Source organism: Vulpes vulpes, chromosome 8 (assembly GCF_048418805.1).
Source record: "Vulpes vulpes isolate BD-2025 chromosome 8, VulVul3, whole genome shotgun sequence".
In the NCBI taxonomy this organism is placed as follows: Eukaryota; Metazoa; Chordata; class Mammalia; order Carnivora; family Canidae; genus Vulpes; species Vulpes vulpes.
This window is the reverse complement of record NC_132787.1, coordinates 3944446-3968513: the sequence shown is the minus strand read 5'-3', so window position 1 is coordinate 3968513 and position 24068 is coordinate 3944446. Positions and strand designations below refer to the sequence as shown.

General features: G+C 40.2%; 1 protein-coding gene across 24 annotated transcripts in view; it reads left to right on the top strand.

Moving 5' to 3' along the window:
- The window catches only part of ATF1 (activating transcription factor 1), a 255115-nt gene that overhangs the window by 41668 nt on the left and 189379 nt on the right, over positions 1-24068 (top strand). For 12 of the 24 annotated variants that reach the window (XM_072765301.1, XM_072765291.1, XM_072765286.1 and 9 more), the window contains exons 3-5: positions 3537-3656; positions 6479-6579; positions 19827-19957. In XM_072765301.1, the coding sequence (XP_072621402.1) occupies positions 3537-3656; positions 6479-6579; positions 19827-19957 (352 nt within the window). The remainder of the gene's footprint in view (positions 1-3536; positions 3657-6478; positions 6580-19826; positions 19958-24068) is intronic. The other 12 variants (XM_072765293.1, XM_072765299.1, XM_072765295.1 and 9 more) reach the window with 1 other exon arrangement.

Genomic DNA, 24068 nt, shown 5'->3' with positions numbered 1-24068 from the left:
AGGAAGAGGAATGGCAGCCACCATCACTTTTGTCCTTGGAGAAGTCTCTCAAAGATCCCTGCTCCTTTAGAAAATAAATATAACTCCTCCTCGTATACATCAGGCTCTTTTCAAATTACTGCTTCTGTGCTGTGTCTCAAGCAGGGTTACTTTCTCTGCTGGTTTTTTAACAATGGCGACTTCATTTCCTGTCTCCCTCCAGTTCTCCCAGCATTAAGCCCAGATTTTAAAGTACCCTGAATTAAGTCCCACCAATTTTTAAGGTTCCCACAGTTAAGCCCCACTAGTTTTCAAAACCAGACATTATGGAGACTTGTCTTCCCAATGTGGGTCCCTAAGCATGGGATTCCTGGGGTGGGGTATGGTCCTCTTCTCTGTGCTTGTGGTATTTCTCCCGTTTGTGGTCAGTCTCCTCAGGGGTATTGGTTTTCAGCCACCTCTCTGCTCCTCTCTATGAAGGTCTGTTCTGCCAGTCTTCAGGTCATGTTCAGGGTTAGTTGCACAGATGTAGCTGTTATCTTTGTGTATCTGTGGGATGAGATGAGCTCAGGATCCTTCTACTCTAGCATCTTCCTCATAATCCACGCACATTCATTTTTCAGCAGTTGGTTGAGCCAGGATACGAGTAAGAGATATTTGTAGGCCCTTCTTTTCACCTTTTTTTCCACACTCTTTATTTTTACCTTATTACTTGTTTAAACTTCATTATAACTGTGAAAAAGAGGGATGCCTAGATGGCTCAGCAATTGGGCTCTGCTTTTGGCTCAAGGCATGATTCTGGAGTTCAGAGATCAAGTCCCACATTGGGCTCCCTCAGGGGAGCCTGCTTCTCCCTCTGCCTGTGTCTTCCTCTCTCTGTGTGTCGCTCATGAATAAATAAATAAAATCTTTTTTTTTTTTTTTAATTTTTATTTATTTATGATAGTCACAGAGAGAGAGAGGCAGAGACACAGGCAGAGGGAGAAGCAGGCTCCATGCACCGGGAGCCCGACGTGGGACTCGATCCCGGGTCTCCAGGATCGCGCCCTGGGCCAAAGGCAGGCGCCAAACCGCTGCGCCACCCAGGGATCCCCCAATAAATAAAATCTTAAAAAAAAAACTGGGGAACCCTGGGTGGCTCAGTGGTTTGACGCCTGCCTTTGGCCCAGGGTCCGATCCTGGAGTCTCCAGATCCAGTCCCGCATCAGGCTCCCGGCATGGAGCCTGCTTCTCCCTCTGCCTGCGTCTCTGCCTCTCTCTCTCTCTCTCTCTCTCTCTCTCTCTCTCTCTCTCATAAATAAACAAATCTTTAAAAAAAAAAAATGAAAAAGTTAGTATTAGTTCTGCTTACAAAAGAAGAAACTGAGGTCCTGAGAGATTAAGTAATTTGCTTAGCATCACAGAGTTAATGAGTGCCTTTAGCTGAAAGTCTTTCTGTGTCTCCAAAGTCTATGTGCCTTTGTGGAGTCAGAAGACTTTGAATTTAGGTGCCCAGGTGGCTCAATCTGTTAAGCATCCAGCTCTTGATTTCAGCTCAGGTCGTGATCTCAGGGTATGAGATTGAGCCCTCTATCAGGCTCCATGCTAGGTGTGGAACCTGCTTAAGATTATCTCCCCTCGGGACGCCTGAGTGGTTTAGCGGTTGAGCGTCTGCCTTTGGCTCAGGGCATGATCCTGGGGTCCCGGGATCAAGTGCCGCATTGGGCTTCCTGCAGGGAACCTGCTTCTCCCTCTGCCTATGCCTCTGCCTCTCTCTGTGTGTGTCTCTCGTGAATAAATAAATAAAATACTAAAAAAAAAAAAAAAAAAACCCACAAGTTCTCCCCATTAGTTGAGTGATGGGCTTCATTTGGGGTCTGAAAGGTAAGGGGGCGTTGATTTTTTATCTGAGTGTAATGGTAACTCTAGAACTGGGTTTTTAAGATTTGTGAATTCTATTTTAACTCTTTAATTTTTATATCACCTTATTGAGATACTGTCAAAAAGAAAGAGAGACAGACAGGTGTTAAAGGTAGCAAGACAGGTTTCATTTAGCCTAATGCAGTAGGGAAGAGAGACTGCAGCATAAATTGAGTTCACATCTACTGAAACAAAAGATGAGAGCCTTTTTATTTTTATTTTTTTATTTTTTTTATTTATTTATTTTTTTGATGAGAGCCTTTTTAAATGCTGGTATGTGCTGAATGAAAAATACGGGAGATACTAGGTTAAGAGGTTGGTCAGTGTGATACGGCCATCTATGTTTGCTAATTTAGAAGTTAGGCTTCTGCTGTTCCACAGAGACTGGGAGACAAGGGCCATAATTCTTTCTGATGATTACATTTCAAATGGAGGGTTCCCAGGTTAAGAAAAGACATTTCTGGGTTATAGAAGATTTATATCTATAAGAATCAGACAAAGGATTTATAACTGCAAGTTTTCTAAAGTAAATGCTCTAAGCAAAGTGAGGTCAGGAACTTGTAGTCAGGTTTTCACTGGAACAATAAATTTTCTTGGCAACATTGAGCTTTCTTAGGCATTTTGAGGGGGTTGGGGTCATCTGGGAACATGGCCTTAAGCTGATAAAAGCTGTACTAGAATTTGGTTATGTCCCTTAGTGTGCTATGGGAGAGGGTGATGGAGTTGTTTGTGCTGAGTTTGCAGTTCCTGGTACCTGGATAACATCTTATATACAAACTTCATGGCCTGGAGATTTGGGGGAATGATAAGACTGGAATTTAATCCCATCTTGGGAAAGGGAAAAGAACCTTCAATGAAGGGAGTAAGGTATTGTTTTGGGGGCTTTATGCAAAGAGAAGAAGGGGAGCTGTCAGGAAGTTGATTTACAGGACCTGAGAAAGCAGCCTTGGATTTTGTTATTTAACTCCAAGATGAATAGTATGAACCAGTGTAGTCCACAGGAAGGCAAGAGATAGCTGTTAACTAAAAACATAAAGCTTCTTGGAAGAGGGAGAACTTGAGTTTAGCCTTGAAGGATGACTGGCCTTTTCTTGGTTTAGCATTTTATTATGGTATTTCTGCAAAACCCTGTCTGATTTCCATAGAAATAAATTATAAGCTCATGATTGTATTATATATTTTTAAATATTTTTCTTCAAAAACACTACCCAAAGTTGCTATCTCTCTCTCTCTTTTTGACTCTGGATTTCTGGAATGGTTTTCAGTCAGATCTCTTCAGATCAACATGTTTTAAAGAGCTTCCGTGTTTTTGCACAGTTCTCTGTCCAAAATCTTCTAACCCCCACTTTCATACGCACCTTCAGGGAATTGTTTATGCTTCAACACCCAGATGAAGTAGCAGCCTTTCTTGGCTCCCGTGGTACAGTGTTTTCTATTTGTCCTCTCCTATTATAGCTCTTACTCGGTTTGTTGTAATTTGTTTGTAGGGTCAACCCCCTAGTATAGTTTCTGGCCCATAGAAGGTGCCTCATGTTTGATTAATAGATGTGGTTAAATATAATAAGCTCTGAAATATGTTTTCCAGTGTTAAGAACTCAGCTATCTTATGTGCATAGGTATAATACATATTTGTTAATTGAATTTTTATTTGTTCTTAGATGGCATTAAGAGGATCTGCGCCAGTGACAATTATACCTCTTCCTGGAGAGCAAGTACAGGTTCAGGGGGTCATCCAGACAGCTCAGTCTTCTGTAATTCACCCACCACACGTGCAAACGGTACAAAAATTCAAAGACTTAGTGGTTAAGAGAGGGGACTTTTATACCCTGAGTCTTTGGACACGTCGAAGCTGCTTTAGTTACTGTATTATAAACCAAGATAATAAAGTTGTCTTAGAAAATAAGACTGTAGGACAAATGAGGAAAATAGAAAAGTTTGAGGATTTCTAGTTTCATATATAGACTACCCAGTGAAAAGTAAGACAATTTGGGGAAGTTATTGCTCAGAAATGAAGGACTTCCTTAAAGGAAATCACCTTCTTGTCCCAGTGGTATCGTTCATAAAAAGGAGAATTCTGAAGCAAGGGCGATGATGGTAGTATCAGCAAAGTAATAAAAGTATCTACCTTATGCTTTGTGGGGTCAAATAAGAGAGGTCTCTCATAGCAGAGACAAGTTCTTATTTATACCCGTCTGCCTTCATATTACTGCCTGACAGCAGTAGGAAGGAAAGAGCGATCCTGGGTTCTTTTTTCTTTCTAATCTTTGTCCCCATTTTATCTTCTGGTTCCTGTGAGTCTCAAAACGCCTTTGGCCATCTGCCATTTTTTCCTGCTGACTATTTAGTATCTGGCAGTGTTATCAGCTCTACAGCTGTGTCTTTATGTGGTTTTCCTGATGAAAGGTGGCAACTGCATGGATTTTTGAGTTTTTATATGAAGAATTTACTGTTACTTGCCAGTAGTGTCAGTAAAGAAAAATATTTTATCTTAGTTATATAAATTTTCCCTTAATTCCAGAAATTATTTTCTGAGACTATGGAATAAATTTAGGGACAGTAAACCAGTAAAAGGTTTAGGTTAGAAATGGTATATTCGGGTGGCCCAGGTGGCTCAGCAGTTTAGCGCCGCCTTCAACCCGGGGCCTGATCCTGGAGACCCGGGATCGAGTCCCACGTCAGGCTCCCTGTATGGAGCCTGCTTCTCCCTCTGCCTGTGTCTCTGCCTCTCTCTCTCTCTCTGTCTCTGTCTCTGTGTCTTTCATGAGTAAATAGATAAAAATCTTTAAAAAAAAAATGGTATATTCATGATGCTTGAAGAAATATAGAAGTGACACATATTTCTTAATTATTACCCTAAGTTATTATGTTACTGTTTCTTAATTATTACAGGTCATGACCAGTTCATCTTTTTCTGCCAAAAAATACAGATTTAATATTAGATATAAATAAGTAGTTGTACACTAGAACTTGTTTTTGAAGGAGATTATAGATTGTACAACAAGTTTCTATGGAAACTTAAGATCTAAGTATGATTCATTTAGGGGAAGGCTTTCTGTAGATAGTAATGTAAAAGTATTGATTTGTTATGTCCTTTCTAGAAGCCCATTTGGGTTATTTTATTTTTTTAAATAAAGATGAGGGATCCCTGGGTGGCACAGCGGTTTGGTTCCTGCCTTTGGCCCAGGGCGCGATCCTGGAGACCCGGGATCGAATCCCACATCAGGCTCCCGGTGCATGGAGCCTGCTTCTCCCTCTGCCTATGTCTCTGCCTCTCTCTCTCTCTCTCTCTCTCTCTCTCTCTATCATAAATAAAAAAATAAAAATAAAATAATAAAATAAAATAAAAAAAGATGAAATCAGGGGGCAGCCTGGGTGGCTCAGCGATTTAGCACCACCTTCAGCCCAGTGTGTGTTCCTGGAGACCTGGGATCAAGTCCCATGTCGGGCTCCCTGCATGGAGCCTGCTTCTCCCTTTGCCTGTGTCTCTGCCTCTCTCTGTCTCTCTTATGAATAAATAAAATGTTTAAAAAAAAAAGATGAAATCAAATCCCACAGTACAACTTTAAACAAATGTTGGAAATTTTAATATAATTTAAAAATTGAAAATAACGTTTTCTTAGTTGTAAGATATTATGACTTAAAACTTGCACATGGTTATTGTTGACATAATTTTAAAGGGCTTATTATTAATAGTTCCCATTTAGTATGTGCTTGCTGTATACCATGCACTACGTGCCCTATGTGTATTAACTCATTTAATTGTGAAGTGAGAGAAAGCTTAATAGTACAGATGTCTAAGTTACATATGTTTATAGCTGCCCTTGCCATGACCTCCATCTTGCTAAACCGACTCATCTGTTCTCAGGCCTTATTTCACTTTACCCGTGAGCATCCCTTGACATAGTTGATCATTCTTTTTATTTTTAATACACTGGTTTTGTTAGTTCTCTAGGACATGTCACTTACGTGGTACTCTTTCTTCTCAGTGGTGGCTTGTTCTTGGTCTTGCTGTTCCTTCCCCTTCTTCCTAATCTGTTCATGGTAGAGTGTTCCTGGGTTTTGTTGTTGGTCCTCTTCTCTGTATATTGAACAGCTTTAAGGACTGTCTAAAGAGCTGTGACAACCAAGTCTATATGTCTAGCCCCAAGACTTCTTCCCTGAATCAAAGCCTCATATATTTAGCAGTCTCTGCAACATTATTATATCATAATTTGATAATAGTTGGATTTCTAATAGCATTTCAAAGTTAGCATGTCCAGAATCCAAATCAGATTATTGATTTAAAAAAAAAAAATGGAGGTCAGTTTAGCAATACAATGGAAATCAGAGACTGGTCTTTATAACTCTAGTAAAATAGTATTGCTTTATTTTAGGGATAGACTTTCTTCATAGTTCTGAGCATGCTGTATTATAGGTTCCTTTAATTAGTTTGGGCCTCTGAAATTAATTTTGCTTTTTCTTTTGTTCCTTTCTCTTAGACCTTAGATTTAATGACAAATGCATTTAGTTGGCAAGAGACAAAACATATTTTCTGAAAGTAAAAATTAAATTGTTTTCCACCCGCATTGTTCATCAACGTAAAACCAGTTCTGTTTTTCAGGTATCATCTTTATCAGAAAGTGAGGAGTCTCAGGACTCATCAGACAGCATAGGCTCCTCACAGAAAGCCCACGGGATTCTAGCACGGCGCCCATCTTACAGGTGAGTGCTCATGTTTCAAATCCCACATGTCTTATATTACACCAAATGGTGCTGTGCAAAGCAAACTATATAAAGAGAGAGGGTGTATCTGTATAAGATGGGAAATGTTAAAAGAGAGAGGTTTGAGCCAGATTATGAAGGGCCTACGTTGCTGTCCTGAAGAGGAATTTAGTCTTCTCTTCTGGCAAAGTATTAGGTGTCTCTACTTACTTTTAGATAGTTCACTTTAGTAGCAATGTGGAAGGACTGTAGATTTTAGGAATTGAACTAGTTTGTGTTCCCTTTCTTAGCTCCCTAACTCTGGGCCTTGTTGCTTTGCTAAAACACATTTTTTCTGCATTCTTTGTAACTCCTGCACATACTTTAAGCCTTATTTCCTCCTGGAAGCCTTCTGATTACTTTCTTTCCAACTCCCAAAACCAAGTTAAGTCTTTCTTCTGGTGCATTCTTTTTACTGACCCTGTTACAGTATGTATTTCATCCTGGTGGAATTCCAGTTAATAATACATGGGCCAGGGGTGCCTGACTGGCTCAGTCTAAAGAGCATGAGACTCTTGTTCTGTGGGATCATGAGTTCAAACCCACGTTAGGAGTAGAGATTACTAAAAAGAAATAAACTAAAAGCTGGGGGTGGGGGGTGGGACATGCTCTTAAATAATTTTTTGCATTGCAAAGTGACCATATAAGAGTAAATGCTCAATTACTACTTGTTGAATAAAACAGCTAAAAGGCAGGAAGAAAGGGAGACAGAAAAGGATGAAATACTGTCTTTGAAAGCATATAAACAAATGCAGTAAGATATTATAAGAAATGTTTTAAGATATGTTATAAAAGATGTTATAATATGAACTTCTTCTTTTTTTTAAGAAGTTATAAGAGAACTCTGTATAGGGTATAGTAATTTCTGCCTGGCGGGATAAATATGGGAAGGACTTCATAAAAGATGTCATTTGGACCACCGCTAATCTGAAAAGTTTTGTGAGCTAGGGGCAGGGAGGGGTTTGGTAGCAGGAAAAGAGCTTAGGCTGACGGACAGTGTAATCAAAGTATGACATGAAAGAGGTTGGCCTGTTTTGGAAATTGGGAACTTAAGGAAGAGGAGGTTTAGCAAGAAAAGGTAAACAAGAGCCAAATTTCTTAAAACCTTATTACCATGTTAGAGAATTTGGACTCAATAGACAATGAACAAATTTTTTATGTGAATTCGGCAGGGGGGAAGGATGAAAAAGAAACACTACTAAAATGAGCTCATAACCAGAAATTTCATTTTTAAAGATATTTATTTGACAAAGAGAAAGCACAAGTAGGCAGAGTGACAGGCATAAGAAGAGGGAGAAGCAGACTCTCCACTGATCAGGGAGTTTGATGCGGGGCTCCATCCCAGAACCCTGGGATCATGATCTGAGCTGACAGCAGACAGACTTAACTGACTGAACCACCCAGGCACCCAGTAAATCCACTTTTAGCAAGCAGTAGGAGATACAATAAATAGAATTAAACCACTAAAGAACTTTATTTTTTTTCTTTTTTATAAATATTTTATTTACTTATTCATGAGAGACATAGAGGCAGAGACATAGGCAGAGGGAGAAGCTGGCGCCATGCGGGAGTCCAATGTGGGAATCGATCCCTGGACCCCGGGATCACGCCCTGAGCCGAAGGCAGATGCTCAACCACCGAGTCACCCAACGTCCCACTAAAGAACTTTAGATAGCAAAATTACCAGGGACTATACATGTAATTAAAATTATTAAAGACATAAAGAAGGAATCAAAACCCTAATACCTAGGGTAAGAGACTGGGGAATTTAAGAAATAACTGAATAAAACTTCTGGAAATGAAAAATATAATTGCTAAAAACTGTTGAGGAATTTTCAGTGTTACACAGCAGCTAGGTATAACTGAGAGAATCAGGGACCTGGGAGATGGAACTCCCAAGTACATGACCTAGAATGTAGAAGAGCACTGCCAGCAACTTTCTCAAATGACCAAAATTTCTAAGACATGAAATTGTCAGCTGCAGAAAGCAAGGTCCCAAACAAGATAAATTAAACCTAAATCTAAGTATAACTTATTAAGTAAAACTGGAGCACACCAAAGATAACAATAAGATCTTAAAAGCTTTTTTTTTTTTTTTTTTTTTTTTTAAGATTTTATTTACTTATTCATGAGAGAGAGAAAGAGAATGGCTGGGACACAGGCAGAGGGAGAAGCAGGCTCCATGCAGGGAGCCCAATGTGAGACTCGATCCCGGGATTCCAGGATCACACCCTGGGCCGAAGGCGGCAATAACCCACTGAGCCACCCTGGCTGCCCCCCCCCCCCCTTTTTTTTTTTCGGTAATCGAGGCTCCTTCCACAGTTTGGCTATTGTGGACATTGCTGCTATGAACATTGGGGTGCAGGTGTCCCTGAGTTTCACTACATCAGTATTTTGGAGGAAAATACCTAGTAGTGCAATTGCTGAGTCCTAGGGTAGTTCCATTTTTAACTTCTTGAGGAATCTCCATACTGTTTTCCAGAGGACTGCACCAGCTTGCATTCCCACCAACGGTGCAAGAGGGCTCCCCCTTCTCCACATCCTCTCCAACATTTGCTGTTTCCTGTATTATTAAATTTCTGACTAGTTATGACTACGTTTCTGAAGGGGGAGGCTGAAACTGTAGTTAGATTAAGTATTAAGCCCCAGTGTAGGGACTCTGCCTTAGTGATGCCATTTGGGGCCTGTGGTTTTCTTTTAAACAGTTCCTTCCTTTTGATCAAACACTCAAGCTAACTGAGAGATGTGATCATATTTTAAGGCATTAGTGCTACTTTCAGCACTCAAGTTCTCGTGGTTTTTGTTGTCCCTTTGTGTGATAGCCAGACTTTTATTTATTTTTTTTTAAAGATTTTATTTTATTTATTCATAGAGATGCAGAGAGAGAGAGAGAGAGAGAGAAGCAGAGACACAGGCAGAGGGAGAAGCAGGCTCCATGCAGAGAGCCTGACGTGGGATTCAATCCAGGGTCTCCAGGATCACACCCTGGGCTGCAGGCAGCGCTAAACCGCTGCACCACCGGGGCTGCCCCAGACTTATTATTAACCTCTGTGATATTCACAGGTCACAACTGCAGGTTCACATTCTCTTTGTGTTTCATTCTTAAATGAAATTATTTGTTTGGTGGTTTAGCAGCTATGAACATGCATTTAAAACTTTTGAGAAGAATACAGTTCACACTTTACAATTACTGTTTAAGTAGAAAAATTGTCAATATTTGGAGTGTACCTTTAGAGCCATTGTCCCCAATCAAAATCAGGCAAGTCCTCCTGGAAGGAGTCACCTTTTTTAAGCCAAATGTCTTGTTCTGTGATTTTTGTAACTGACTTTCAACTTCCCCAAATGTATCAATACAGGCCCAGCAGTAGATGGTGTTGGCCACAGCACAGAGACACCTCCTTACTCAACTAAAACCTGATTCAAGAGCTATTCTGTTACCAAGGACAACTTTGGCTAGAGTTTTCGCTATTGCTTTAGCAGCAAATAATGCAATAAAAGTGGGTGGAAGTAATCTACCTTGATGTAAGCTACTTCTCTATTAACAGTTTGATTTAGAGATCTTCAGCCATCTGTATAGGACCAGGTGTCTGGTAGGGCCTTCTTTAGCTGTGTGGTGTGTACCCAAAGCTACCTTTTAGTTTTGCAGCAGTATCAGTAGTCAGGAGTACTTGGTAAGGTACTTTCCAACAGGGCTTGAGAGCTGGGTGTTTGTTTCTGTTTTGTTTTTTGTTTCTTGTTTCTTTTCTTTTTCTTTTTTTTTTATGACCTTTCCAAAATACCAGTCACCAGGCTCCAGACTGTGACCAATAGGATCCTTTGATAAGATCCTTTAACCTATTGATGATACGCTTTAGTATAAGACATTAAAGACTTACAGTAACTGGTTATATTAGCCCAAGACAGCCAGGAATCAGCAGAAAGTTGTACATCAATAATAGCGGTTTACTGGCAACTGTCTCCTGTGAAGTGAGTTTGAGCAGATGCAGTTTCAACATCTTAGGCCAGGGGAGTCCAGCAGTTTCAGCAAGCTTAGAGAATTTCATTAGTTCTTTCAGCCTTGCCTGGTTGAGGATGTTAGGGACAGTGATATATGTGCTGCCGAAGCGAGCACTGTTAGGGACAGTGATAATTTCAAGATGTTCATAAGACCTTTATCAAGGCTTGAATGAATTGCTCAGTGAAATGCGTGCCTCAATGGAAAGTATAGCCCCAGCGGGAAGCACGTTTTCTAAAGTTTTTTGTTTTCCCCTGCCACAAGACTAATGCCCTCACATTGGCAAACCAGTCTATCTCTAGAAAACATATATACTATCACAAGAACATATCGATAACCCATGCTGGATGACAAATGAATGAAGTCCAGCTGCAGGTGTTCAAAGTGGTTGGAAGGAAGAGGTTTGAAGCCTCTGGAAACAAAAAGCTTTTCCAGGATTATGAACTTGACAGGTTAGGAAATGATGGTAAACTGTTTTTGCAGTCTTATAGATAAGTCTCCACACCAGGTTTATTTATAGTTTGAGTCTTAAGCATACTATGGGAGGGGATAAAGAAATGTAAAAACCAAAAAATGAGATTTGCCAAAAAGTGGGAAAGAACCCAGAGGCCTGTCTTGGGTTTCCCATAGCCCTAACTACTTCATCTTAATTTCTCTGATTTAGGAGTAAGTAGGCTGTTGCCATATTATAAGGACTTCATGACAGCAGAAGTCTGGCATTGAGTGGCCTTAGGCCTTAATAAGTAGGCATCCAGTAAATGCATGTTAGGTGAAAAAAACGTTCTCAGCTGCCTAAAGAGCTAGGACAGTAGTTCAAGGACCAGTAAATATTTCTGACAATGTCATGGACCCAAAATGCCTCCTCAGTGAGGGAGTGAAAGGTACTATCTTAAGAAGATCTAGAATTACTCCTAAAGACAGCCAAAGAAAGAACAGACAGCTTCATGTACCAGACAGGCAGAAAGGCAAGCCATGTTCTTAGGAGGTAACCAAAAAAACCAAAAAGGAAATAGCTATTCCCAGGAGAGGAAGGCTCATTATCTACTGGCTCTGGATTTGGATACAAAGGGACAACATGAAGTTTTATTTTCCTTCTCTCAGTAGGGCTCAGGAAATCTGTTTACAAAAACTCTTGAGGGTCCTCCCCAGTTTTAAGAAATTTTTTTTAACTATGGCCTTTAGTTCAGCCTCAGAGCAAGGAATAAGAGATAACTGGAGAGGATCACGGGTAGCCCCAAGTCGTCTTACTTTTTTTTTTTTTTTTTTTTAAGATTTTATTTATTTACTCTTGAGAGACAGAGAGAGAGAGGCAGAGACACAGGCAGAGGGAGAAGCAGGCCCCATGCAGGGAGCCTGATATGGGACTTGATCCTGTGACTCTAGGACCACGCCCTGAGCCAAAGGCAGACAGTCAACCACTGAGCCACCAGACAAAAATAAGACTTTTGTCTTATTTCAAAAGTCACTGTCTCTTCAGAATGGAAAGGTGGTTCAGAATGGAAGCTTACTAAGAGGGATACTCAAAGGACAGAAGGGAGCAGGAGGAGTTACATCAGTCTTAGTAGTCCTGTTGTAGATATCTTTGCTCTTTTTCATTAGCTTTTTGCCGTGAATCTTTTTTTATATTTTTTTTTATTTATTTATTCATGAGAAGCACAGAGAGAGAGAGAGAGAGAGGCAGAGACACAGGTAGAAGGAGAAGCAGGCTCCACGCAGGGAGCCAAACATGGTACTCGATCCCCAGTCTCCAGGATCGCGCCCTGGGCCAAAGGCGGCACTAAACCGCTGGGCCACCAGGGCTGCCCTGACGTGAATCTTTTAATGAAACTATTTTGGAATTTTGAAATCTATTGGAGGCTCCTTGCCAATGAAAACAGGTTGCCAAGGCAACCCTTGCTTTCAAGTGCAATTTTTAAATGAATGATCTTGTCTAAGTCCATGTTCCTCATAACAGCCATTTTAATTCCACGTTGTTTTAGTTTATTTTTATTTTTATTTTTTTTTTTCGTTGTTTTAGTTTAAAAAAAATTTTTTTTTAATCTTGCTAGGTATCTATAACTTCCAGACTATAGTTCTTAGACATAAAATAAGCAGGTGTGCCAGAATATGACACACTCAATTCTGTAGATATAAGAATCCCATCTCTTTTAACTAGGCCTTTGGGTTTCTCAGAGCCAAACTATGGGATTGAGATTCATGGGTGGTTTTTCACTGTACCTCACTGCATGGAAGTTTTCTTGAGGCCGGTGGAGAAACTGGTGTCAATCTCACCTGTTCCTTGACCAGCTTGTACTAACATTGGGAGTCTTTGAGTTAGGTGGCAACTGCTCTAATAGCCCTTGAATGCTTTGACCTTTGACCAGCCATTCTTGTGGCTTTTCAGTTTCTGAAATCCCCACTAACAATAACTTTTATTTACACAAAACAAAACAAACATGCACCTCAACATACTAGCAGTAACCAAAACATACCACTGTGCGTGGCTAAAGCCAAGGCAAGTCTTTGTATACTACCAGCAATTCCCAGTGTGAACTAAGCCAGCCCATGGACTGGAACTAGGAAAGGCTTCCAAGGTGGAAATGTGGGCAGAACCAAGGATTAAAGACTGGTACTCCTTTAGAACCTCCTGTCAGTCTAGCCTGACACATTAACCCTTTACTACAGAGTCAGATTGGTAGCTTGGACGCAGAAAGAGCAGAGCTAAAACTGAGAGGGACCTTACCAAAGGCCCTAAGACATGGCAAGAAAGATGAACTCTGAAGGGTCTCTATGCCTGCTTATTGTTGTCCTTAGATTCTGCCTGAAGTTCTGTTTTGATCCTGACGCCATCAAATCTGTTAAACAGAATTCAGCCATGTAATTTTAAAGATCTAACTGGCTTTATTAAAATTAATTAGGCAGCAACCCATCTAGCAAGTGGAGGGGAGCTCCAAGGAGCTGTACAAAATGGAAGGTTTTTTATAGGAAGAAGGGTGGGGCAGGACAGTTTTAGCAAATGAAAAGGACTCTTACAGACAAGATCTTTTTCTCTTAGTGGGAAGATCAGGGGTTCTTTTATTTATTTATTCATGAGAGAGAGAGAGAGAGAGGCAGAGACACAGGCAGAGGAAGAAGCAGGCTCCATGCAGGGACCCCGATGTGGGACTCAGTCCCAGGTCTCCAGGATCATGCCCTGAGCCAAAGGCAGACACTCAACCACTGAGCCACTCAGGCATCCCAAGATCAGGGGTTCTTATTATGCAGATTACCTTGCCTTCTTTGGTGGGTAGAGAGGGCCCATGTGGCACTCATTGGCACTGACCTGAAAACTTCTGGCTGACTAGTTAAGACTGCCTCTCTGGAGGAAGTTGAAACTGCAGTTAGATTAGGTATTAAGTCCTAGGTTGGGGACTTGGCCTAAGAGACGGCATTTGGGGCCTGTGGTTTTCTTTTTAACAATACAAATATGCGAGCTGAAGCCAGAGTGGGAAACAGAAGCATGAAAACTAAGGTACACCCATTACTTTAGATACTGCAGGAAGGGACTCTGAACCTGAGACCACAAAGTCTGATATAATTTTGAAAATGTCCCAAGTTACTTGTCAGGCAGAGAACCTGGAAGAATCTTAACTGCATGGGAAGACTGTCAGCAGATGCCATCTCCTAGATGACACAGATGTTGAAATTATGTGACAGAATTTCAGAGGAGCTATTATTAAAATATTTCCAATAAGTGTGAATTCTCCTGAAATGAATGGAACTCTTCACAAAAAGTAAAAGATATAAGAAGAACTAAAAAGAAGTTTTATAGTTGAGAAATACAGTAACAGAAATTAAACCTCACTGGATGGGTTCAGAAGGAGAGTAAAGATAAGGGCATAGTCAGCTTCAAAGATAGTTCATTGGAGATGATCCAGTTTGAACAATAGAGATTAGAAAAATTCACTAATTCCCAGGGAATTGTGAGACAATACCAGAAGTTCTAACATTTATGTCATTCTAGTCAAAGGAAAAGGATAAGTATGCTACAGAAAAAAATATTAAAGAAACAATAGCTGGAATGTTCCTAAATTTGGTGAAACCCAGATTAAAAAAAGCTCTCAGCAGGGGTGCCTGGGTGGCACAGTCAGGTAAGTGTCCAACTCTTGGTTTCAGGTCATGAGATCGATCAAGCCCTGTGTTGGGCTCAGCATGAAGTCTGCTTGAGACTCCCTCTCCCTCATCTCCCTGCATGCATGTGCACACGCTCTCTCTCTCACTCTCTCTCTCTCTCTCAAATGTCTTTAAAAAAAAAAAAAGGCTCAACAAACACATAAGTTGTAGATAAACACAAAGAAACCCCTACCCAAACAGGTCATAATCAAACTCTGAAAACTGTAGGCAAAGAACACTCTTGTGAGCAGCCAGAGAAAAACAGAAACAGTATGGGGATGCCTAGGTGGCGCCCTCTCCCTCGGCCTGCCCCCTGCCCTCTTTTGCGTGCGTACTCTGTCAAATAAATAAATAAATAAAATCTATTTAAATAATTTTTTTAAGTTGTTTTTTTATTTTTTTTAATTTTTTTTTTTTAATTTATTTATGATAGTCACAGAGAGAGAGAGAGAGGCAGAGACACAGGCGGAGGGAGAAGCAGGCTCCATGCACCAGGAGCCTGATGTGGGATTCGATCCCGGGTCTCCAGGATCGTGCCCTGGGCCAAAGGCAGGCGCCAAACCGCTGCGCCACCCAGGGATCCCTAATTTTTTTAAAATAAAAGGAAATAATGTGAATCATTACAGATTTCTCATCAAAACCAAGGAGGCCAGAAGGAAATGAAATACATGTTAAAACCATTGAAAGAAAAAATCATTAATCCAGAATTCTGTAACTAGTGAAAATATCCCCAGAAATGAGAGGTGAAATAAATATTCTCAGATGAAAGAAAACTAAGAGTAGTCATCGACAGCAGACCTGCTCTAAAGTAACTGCTAAGAAAGCTCTTAAGACAGAAACTTGGAAGGTTAGGAATGAAGAAACAGCAACAGCAAGATCTGGACAAGTATAATGAATTATTTGCCTATTGAATTTTTTTAAAAGATTTTATTTATTTATTCATGAGAGGCACACAGAGAGAGAGAGACAGGTAGAGGGAGAAGCAGGCTTCATTTCATGCGTGGAGCCCGATGCGGAATTCGATCCAGGGACTCCAGGATCATGCCCTGGGCCAAAGGCAGGTGCTAAATCACTGAGCCACCTGGGGATCCCCCCACCTATTGAATTTTTAAAACTATGTTTGGTTGACAAGATGTCATTGTCTGATGGGCCTTTCAGTGTATGGAGATGTAATATGTAAGACAACTACAACATAAAGGGGAAGAAAAAGAGACTCAATATGGTGATAAGTTTTCTAAGGTTCATTTAACATGGTAAAATAGTGTTTCTAAGTAAACAAGATATCTGTATTATAACTCTCTAGAGCAATTACTAAATTATATGAAGAGATTTAGTGAGATATATGATAAATTAAAATGGAGTTCTTTTTTTTTTTTCCTAAGATTTGTTTATTAGAGAGCACAAGCAGGGTGAGGGGCAAAGAAAGAAGCAGACTCCCTGCTGAGCAGGCAACCCAATGTGGGGCCCGATACCAGGACTCTGGGATCATGACCTGAGCTGAAGACAGATATTTAACCAACAAGCCACCCAGGCCACCCCTAAAATGGTGTTCTGAAAAATTCTCAAAAAACCCAAGAGAATACAGAAGACTTTATTTTTTTTAAGTAAGCTCTGTGCCCAACATGGGGCTTGAACTCATGACCCTGAACTCAAGAGTTGCACGATCTACTGACTGAGCCAGGCAGACACCCCCAGAAGACTCTTTAAAAACAGAAAGCAGGGCACCTGGGTCTCTCAGTCGGTTAAGCGTGGCCTTTGGCTCAGGTAATGATCTCAGAGTCCTGGGATCAAGCCCCCAGTCGGGCTCCCTGCTCATTGGGGAATCTGCTTCCCCCTCTGCACTTCCCCCCACTGTGTTCTCTGGTTCTCTCTGTCAAATAAAGTCTTTAAAAAAAAGAAAGAAAGAAAGAAAGAAAGAAAGAAAGAAAGAAAGAAAGAAAGGAAGGAAGGAAGGAAGGAAGGAAGGAAGGAAGGAAGGAAAGAAAGAAAGAAAGAAAGAAAGAAAGAAAGAAAGAAAGAAAGAAGCAAATAAGTGGTAGATCAAGTGTTATCGTTAATTATATTAGGAAGACATGGATTCGGGACACCTGGGTGGCTCAGCAGTTGAGTGTCTCTGCCTTTGGCTCATGGCGTGATCTTGGGGTCCTGGGATTGAGTCCCGCATCGGGCTTCCCACAGGGAGCCTACTTCTTATTTTTTTTTTAATATTTTATTTATTTATTTATGAGAGACACAGAGAGAGAGAGAGGCAGAAACATAGGCAGAGGGAGAAGCAGGCTCCATGCAGGGAGCCCGACATGGGACTTGATCCCAGGACCCCAGGATCATACCCCGGGCCGAAGGCAGGTGCTAAACCGCTGAGCCACCCGGGGATCCCAGGGAGCCTACTTCTACCTATGTGTCTGCCTCTCTCTGTGTGTCTCTCATGAATAAATCAAATCATTAAAAAAAAAAAAAAAAAAGACATGGATTCAACCCACTAATTAAGAGATAATAAAACTACAGACCCAATATTCCTCATGAATGTAAACACAGAGATCCCTAGCAAAATATGAGTTTGGCAAATGGAAACCAACAACATATAAAAGGCATTATACATGGTTATCAGGTAGGATTTTATCTCAGGAATGCAAGATTGGCTTAACATATGAAAATCAATTGATGTAATACATCGTATTTATAGAATAAGAACAAAAAAAGGTAAGATCATCTCAACAGACACCGAAAAAGCATTTGATAAATCGAGTACCATTTACTGATAAAAATGCTCATGAAACAAATAGAAGGGAGCTCTTCAGCCTAATAAAGCACCTCTACAAAAGCCTGTAGCCAACAGCATATAATGGTGGGAGACTGAATGTTTTCACCCTAAGGTAATGAATGCAACAAGGCTGTGGGTGTCCACTCTCATGACTTCTATTTAACATTGTTTTCAGGCAGTTAGGCAAGAAAGTGAAATAAAAGGCAACGAGACTCGAAAGGATGGGATGAAATAAAATAATTTGCAGATGACATGGTTCATATATAGATAATCTTAAATAATGCACTGAAGTAGAATTAACGAGTTCGGTGAGATTGCAGGATGTATTACCATCTGTTGATTCTTGGTATATGGTACATAGGTATTTTAATTTCTGTACTTTTCTTTATGCTCAAAATGTTTAATAACTTAAAAGTGAAAAAGAACTGGCACAGCATTCCACAGTCTCATGATAGGCTGGCTGTGTAAGACTCCGCAGGCATCTCATTAAAGGGATTACTCAGCCATTAGGGGGACCAGATGGAAATGTGGATTCAGTAAAACTCTCCAGACAATTCTTATATACAAACAGGTTTAGGAACTAGTGTGACCATTGTACAAATGCCTAACACAGAGTCCTATAGGACTGCTACCTCTCTTACTCTCTATGGGACAACTGTTAATATAGTCTACAATTGTATCAGCTCTTTTGGGAAGATTGTCCAGAGTAAGGAGACCATATTGGAGAACAATTTTCAACACATCATAGAAGAGCTGAAGGAACTGGAATTACTTGGTCTCAAAGAACTGTAGCAATTGTCAAATACTGCAGAGTAGGGCATGGATATAGAGTTAGCGTTAAGCTTAAATTTCTCTAGCTTCACAAGGTGGAACCAGCTTTGGGTCTAAATAAGAAAGGGCTTAGTAGTTGAATGATTTCCTGTTTGGAAGCTGTTGATGCCTTATTCCTGGATATAGAGGCTGTTAGGAATGTTGGGGAATTCCTGCCTGGGCTGGAAGGTTGGCATCGATAAATGAAAGATCCTTTTCAATGCTAAGGGTTTGGGGTTTTTTCTCCTTTGTGACTGTTTTTGTGGCTTCCACACAAGAGTTTCAGTTTTCTGATTTTTCTACAATGAATATAGAATTCTTGAGTAAAATTGTTTTCATTCTTTTTTGTTTTTCTTTAGAAACAAATAATATTTATATGTCCCTCTACCCCAATTGTGTTTTGGAAGTTCTTTCTTTTCAGCAAGGACTCTTTATCTATCCCCGTATCCCTGTCAAAGTCCCATTTATCAAGTCTGAGGGATACCTGTGGGATTTTATTGAGGCATCTGGCTGGCTCAGTCAGTGTAGCATGCAACTCTTGATCTCGGGATTGTGAGTTAGAGCCCCACATTGGGTGTAGAGCTTACTTTAAAAAAAGATCATTCATAAATAAAAACAATTTATCACTAATACTATGGGCTTTTTTATAGTATTTCTGATTTTCTTGTTTCTAAAAACGGTGGGTTTCTCTTCTCATAAAAGTTGGTTGAAAAAATAAAATTTTTTTTGAATTTGGTTTTTTTAAGTGAAGGTCACTATTTAGAAAATGAATACTAGGGCAGCCCGGGTGGCTCAGCGATTTAGTGCCACCTTCGGCCCCAGGGCCTGATCCTGGAGTCCCAAGGATCGAGTCCAGAGTTTCACACTGGACTGCCTGCATGGAGCCTGTTTCTCCTTCTGTCTCTGTGTCTGCCTGTCTCTCTCTGCGTGTCTCTCATGAATAAATAAATAAAATCTTAAAAAAAAAAAAAAAAAGAAAATGAATACTATTCTTATTAATTAGTGAAATACCTTACAATGGAGGCATCTCTCTTTTAGGGGAATGAGACATTTCATACCTCTGTAAGAGCCTTGTACATTGAATGGCACTCTGTATGAGTATTCAGTGTTTCTTTTCAGGTAGCCATAACTAATGCTAATGCATAGCCTTCAGTGCACATCATTATAGTAGTCTGTGCTAAACTAAAAGACTACTGAATAAACAGTTTATTTAATTATTTTTTAAGATTTTATTTATTTATTTGAGAGTGAGAGAGAGCACAGGAGGAGAGGGAGAAGCAGACTCCCCACTGAGCAGGGAGCCCAATGCAGGGCTCACTCCTAGGACCCTAAAGTCATGATCTGAATCAAAGGCAGCCACTTAATAGACTGAGCCATGCAGGTGCCCTGACATAACAGTTTATAGATGTCTAGTAGATTATTGTACTTTTAACCTGAGATTGAAAAAAATAGAGCAATTTATTTTTATAAAGCTGTCTTCATTACCAATTAATAGAGTTTTATTTTTCACAGAAAAATTTTGAAAGATCTATCTTCTGAAGATACACGGGGCAGAAAAGGAGACGGAGAAAACCCTGGCGTTTCTGCTGTCACTTCTATGTCCGTTCCGACTCCCATCTATCAAACTAGCAGTGGACAGTACAGTACGTATAGGAATAAATTTTTACATGATGGACATACAAAAACTTAACTTTTTCATAAAGAAGTGGGGTATAGTCATAATGAAGAAGACTGTCCTGCTTTAATAGTGAGGATAATTGAAGAATAGCATTTTGTGCCAAAAACAATGCGAAATACTTTTTCAGCATGATTGTGTTTACTTCTTACAACAACTTTGTGAGGTAGGCAATTATCAATTTATGAGGAAATTCATAAAGCCTTAGAGAGGTTAGATCATGTCCCTAAAGTCACACAGCTTATAATTGATATGCTTACTTTGGAGTTTTGACAGATCTACCACAATCAAGTTAGGATTTTACACCTCGCAGAATTCTTTGTGCTATCTATTTGTAGACTATTTCTCTTCCCATTCTTTTTTTTTTTTAAGATTTATTTATTTATTCATGAAAGACACAGAGAGAGGCAGAAACATAAGCAGACTCCTCCCAGGGAGCCTGATGTGGGACTCGATCCTGGATCCCGGGATCATGCCCTGAGCCAAAGGCAGAAGCTCAACCGCTGAGCCACCCAGATGGCCCTCTCCTCCATTTTTTTTTTTTTTTTTTTTTTTTTTTTTTTTTTTTTTTAATTCATGAAAGAGAGAGAGAGAGAGAGAGAGGCAGAGACACAGGCAGAGGGAGAAGCAGGCTCCATGCAGTGAGCCCAACATGGGACTTGATCCCGGGACTCCAGGATCATGCCCTGGGCTGAAGGCAGGTGCTAAACTGTTGAGCCACCCAGGCTGCCCCCTCTCCTCCATTCTTTTTTTTTTTTTTTTTTTTTAACATTTTATTTATTCATGAGAGACACATAGAGAGAGAGGGGGCAGAGACACAGGCAGAGGGAGAAGCAGGCTCCACGCAGGGAGCCCGATGTGGGGCTCGATCCCGGTCTCCAGGATCAGGCCCTGGGCTGAAGGCAGCGCCAAAGCGCTGAGTCACCAGGGCTGCCCCCTCTCCTCCATTCTTAAGTCCTGTTCTTCAAGTCTAGTTGATTCTTGCCACAAAATCTATGTCCCATCTGAACACTGGTGGACATCCAATTGGTTATTTTGCTTCTGTTCATGCTGTCATTGTTTTCCATACTGCAGCCAAAGCAGTTTATTTAAAATGTCAATTAGATCACACCACTTTTCCTCTAGATCCTCCAGTGACGCTCCATCACACCTAGAATAAGTTCTACAAGGGTAAGTTAACATCCAGGCTCTGGCCTTGCTTACCCAACTCCAATCTCATCTGCCACTGAATGGCATTCTTGCTGTTTCTACAACACATGAAATTTGTTTCTGCCTCAGTATATTTGGGCTTGTTATCCCCACTGCCTGGCACATTCTTCTCCCAGAGCCTCACATGACTTTACATCCTCACTCCTGTTCCACTTAAATGTCACTTCCTCACAGAGACCACTCTTCTTAAAATACGGTCTTTGGTTAACTTTCTTATATTTTTAATAGCATTTATATGTGATTATTAAAAAGAACATGTTAGTTTAATAATAGTTTATATATAATTAAAGATCAGCTTATTTATGATCTGTTCTCAAGGATAAGTTCCTGAGGGAAAGAACTTTGTCTTGTTCATAGTTGTAAACACCAAGTATAGAGGGCCTGGTGCATAGTAGGCTTTCCGTGAAATTTGTTATGAATAAATTATAGTTCAAGAATATATAGGGGATCCCTGGGTGGCTCAGCAGTTTAGCGCCTGCCTTTGGCCCAGGGTGTGATCCTGGAGTCCCAGGATCGAGTCCTGCATCAGGCTCCCAGCATGGAGCCTGCTTCTCCCTCTGCCTGTGTCTCTGCCTCTCTCTCTCCCCCTATTTTTATCATGAATGAATGAATGAATGAATGAATGAATCTTTAAAAAAAAGAATATATATATTAAAAAAAACCACTTCAGTGAGGACACATAAGAAACTGAGACCATGGGCAGCCCCGGTGGTGCAGCGGTTTAGTGCCACCTGCAGCCCAGGGGGTGATCCTGGAGACCCTGGATCGAGTCCCACGTCGGGCTCTCTGCATGGAGCCTGCTTCTCCCTCTGCCTGTGTCTCTGCCTCTCTTTCTCTGTGTCTCTATGAAGAAATAAATAAAATCTTAAAAAAAAAAAAAAAAACTGAGAACAAAGTACAATACAAACTAGTATGTAAGGCAGCATGACCCAGTAGAACTTCCTTGATGTTAAAAATGTTTTATGTTTGCATTGTCCAATACAGTAGCTGCTAAGCCACGTATGACTACTGAGCACTTGAAACGTGGCTGGCGAGACTAGGAACCAGACTAGGAACCGAATTTTTTATCTTGTTTTAGTTACTTTAAGTAGCTACTTGTGGCTAATGCTACTGTATCAGTGCAGATTTAGAGTATATTCAACCAGGGGAATACACATGTTAAACAAAAGGAGGAAGAAGGTGCCTGGGTCAATTAAGCATCTGACTTAGGTCATGATCTCAGAGTCCTGGGATCAACCCAGGACTCTCCCTCTCCCTCTGCCCCTCCTCCCTGCTTATGCGCACCTGTGTACTTTCTCAAATAAATAAAATCTTTTTAAAGAATAAATAGGAAGATATGTTACAAAAATGTTACAATTCCATGTTGTCACATACAATTCCATGTTGTCACATACACATGATTTAACATCAAAAGACATACACATCTATAAATATGTTGTACGGATACACATATTTTGATATGTATTGATAGATCAGTCTATATGAACATAGGAAAAGATTAGGAAGGATGTACACCAGAAATAATGGTTACCATGAGGTAATGGGGTGGCCAGTGGAATAAACAGGGTGAGAATGAGAGTATTACTTTTTATTTATATACTTATATTTTTATATGTGTGTATATATATTGCGGGTTGCAGAAGAGATTGAAAATAGTTGCAATATAAATTTAAAACATCTCTGCATCTAAACGCTGTCATTACTTCTAAAGTCGTGTAAATTAAAGTATGTAGGAATATTTGTTGTGTGGCAGTGGAGGAGGGATAATTAGAAACTCCTGAAAGAAATTATTTTCAGTTAAAACACACGTCTAGACAAATGTGTTTTGGCTTTCTGGTCCAGAGTGTAAAAAGAGGGGGAAAAAGGTACATAATGATAATCTGTAAGAGTGTACCGAGATGAGGCATTAAATTCTAAAGGAGATTTATTATGTGGGATTGCATAATGCTAAAATGTTTTCTATTCGATCAGACCCTTTGAGTGTTTCAAAGTTTGAGAGGAGGGCAGCCTGGGTGGCTCAGCAGTTTAGCACCTGCCTTCAGCCCGGGGTGTGATCCTGGAGACCTGGGATCAAGTTCCATGTCAGGCTCCCTGCATGGAGCCTGCTTCTCCCTCTGCCTGTGTCTCTGCCTCTCTCTCTCTGTATCTCTCATGAATAAGTAAATAAATACTTTTAAAAAATAAAATAAAGTTTGAGAGGAAAATATTAACATAAATGAAATTTATTGAAAAATGTTTGGGGGGCATATAGTAATGTGATCTGTAAATGGGCTTTCTCATGACAAACCTTACTGGTGATTTTCTCTAGGAAGTGACTTGAATAGATTACATTTTTAAAATATCACCTAGGTAAGTAACATTTAGTACATTTTAACAGTGGTTACCACTGGAAAGCAGAGCTCAGAAACAGTATGAAGATTTATGTTTTCATTATATAACCTTTAATCTTATTAAAATTTTTCCATAAGCATAGTCTATTCAAAAATACTTTACACACACAAAAAAAAAATACTTTACACACACAAAAAAATACTTTACAGCTTATTTGTGTGTGTGTGTTTTTAAAAAAAAAAAAAGAATTTATTTATTCATGAGTGACACAGAGAAAGAGAGAGGCAGAGACACAGGCAGAGGGAGAAGCAGGCTCCATGCTGGGAGCCCATCATGGGACTCGATCCCGGGTCTCCAGGATCACACCCTGGGCTGCAGGTGGCGCTAAACTGCTGCACCACCGGAGCTGCCCAACTTTACAGCTTATTTGGTTTTTTTGTTTTTTTGTTTTTACAGCTTATTTGTATAAAAATTACAAACTATGTTAATGTTTCCTTCTACTTATTTTTCCTTTAAAAGCTAGCTATTGGGATCCCTGG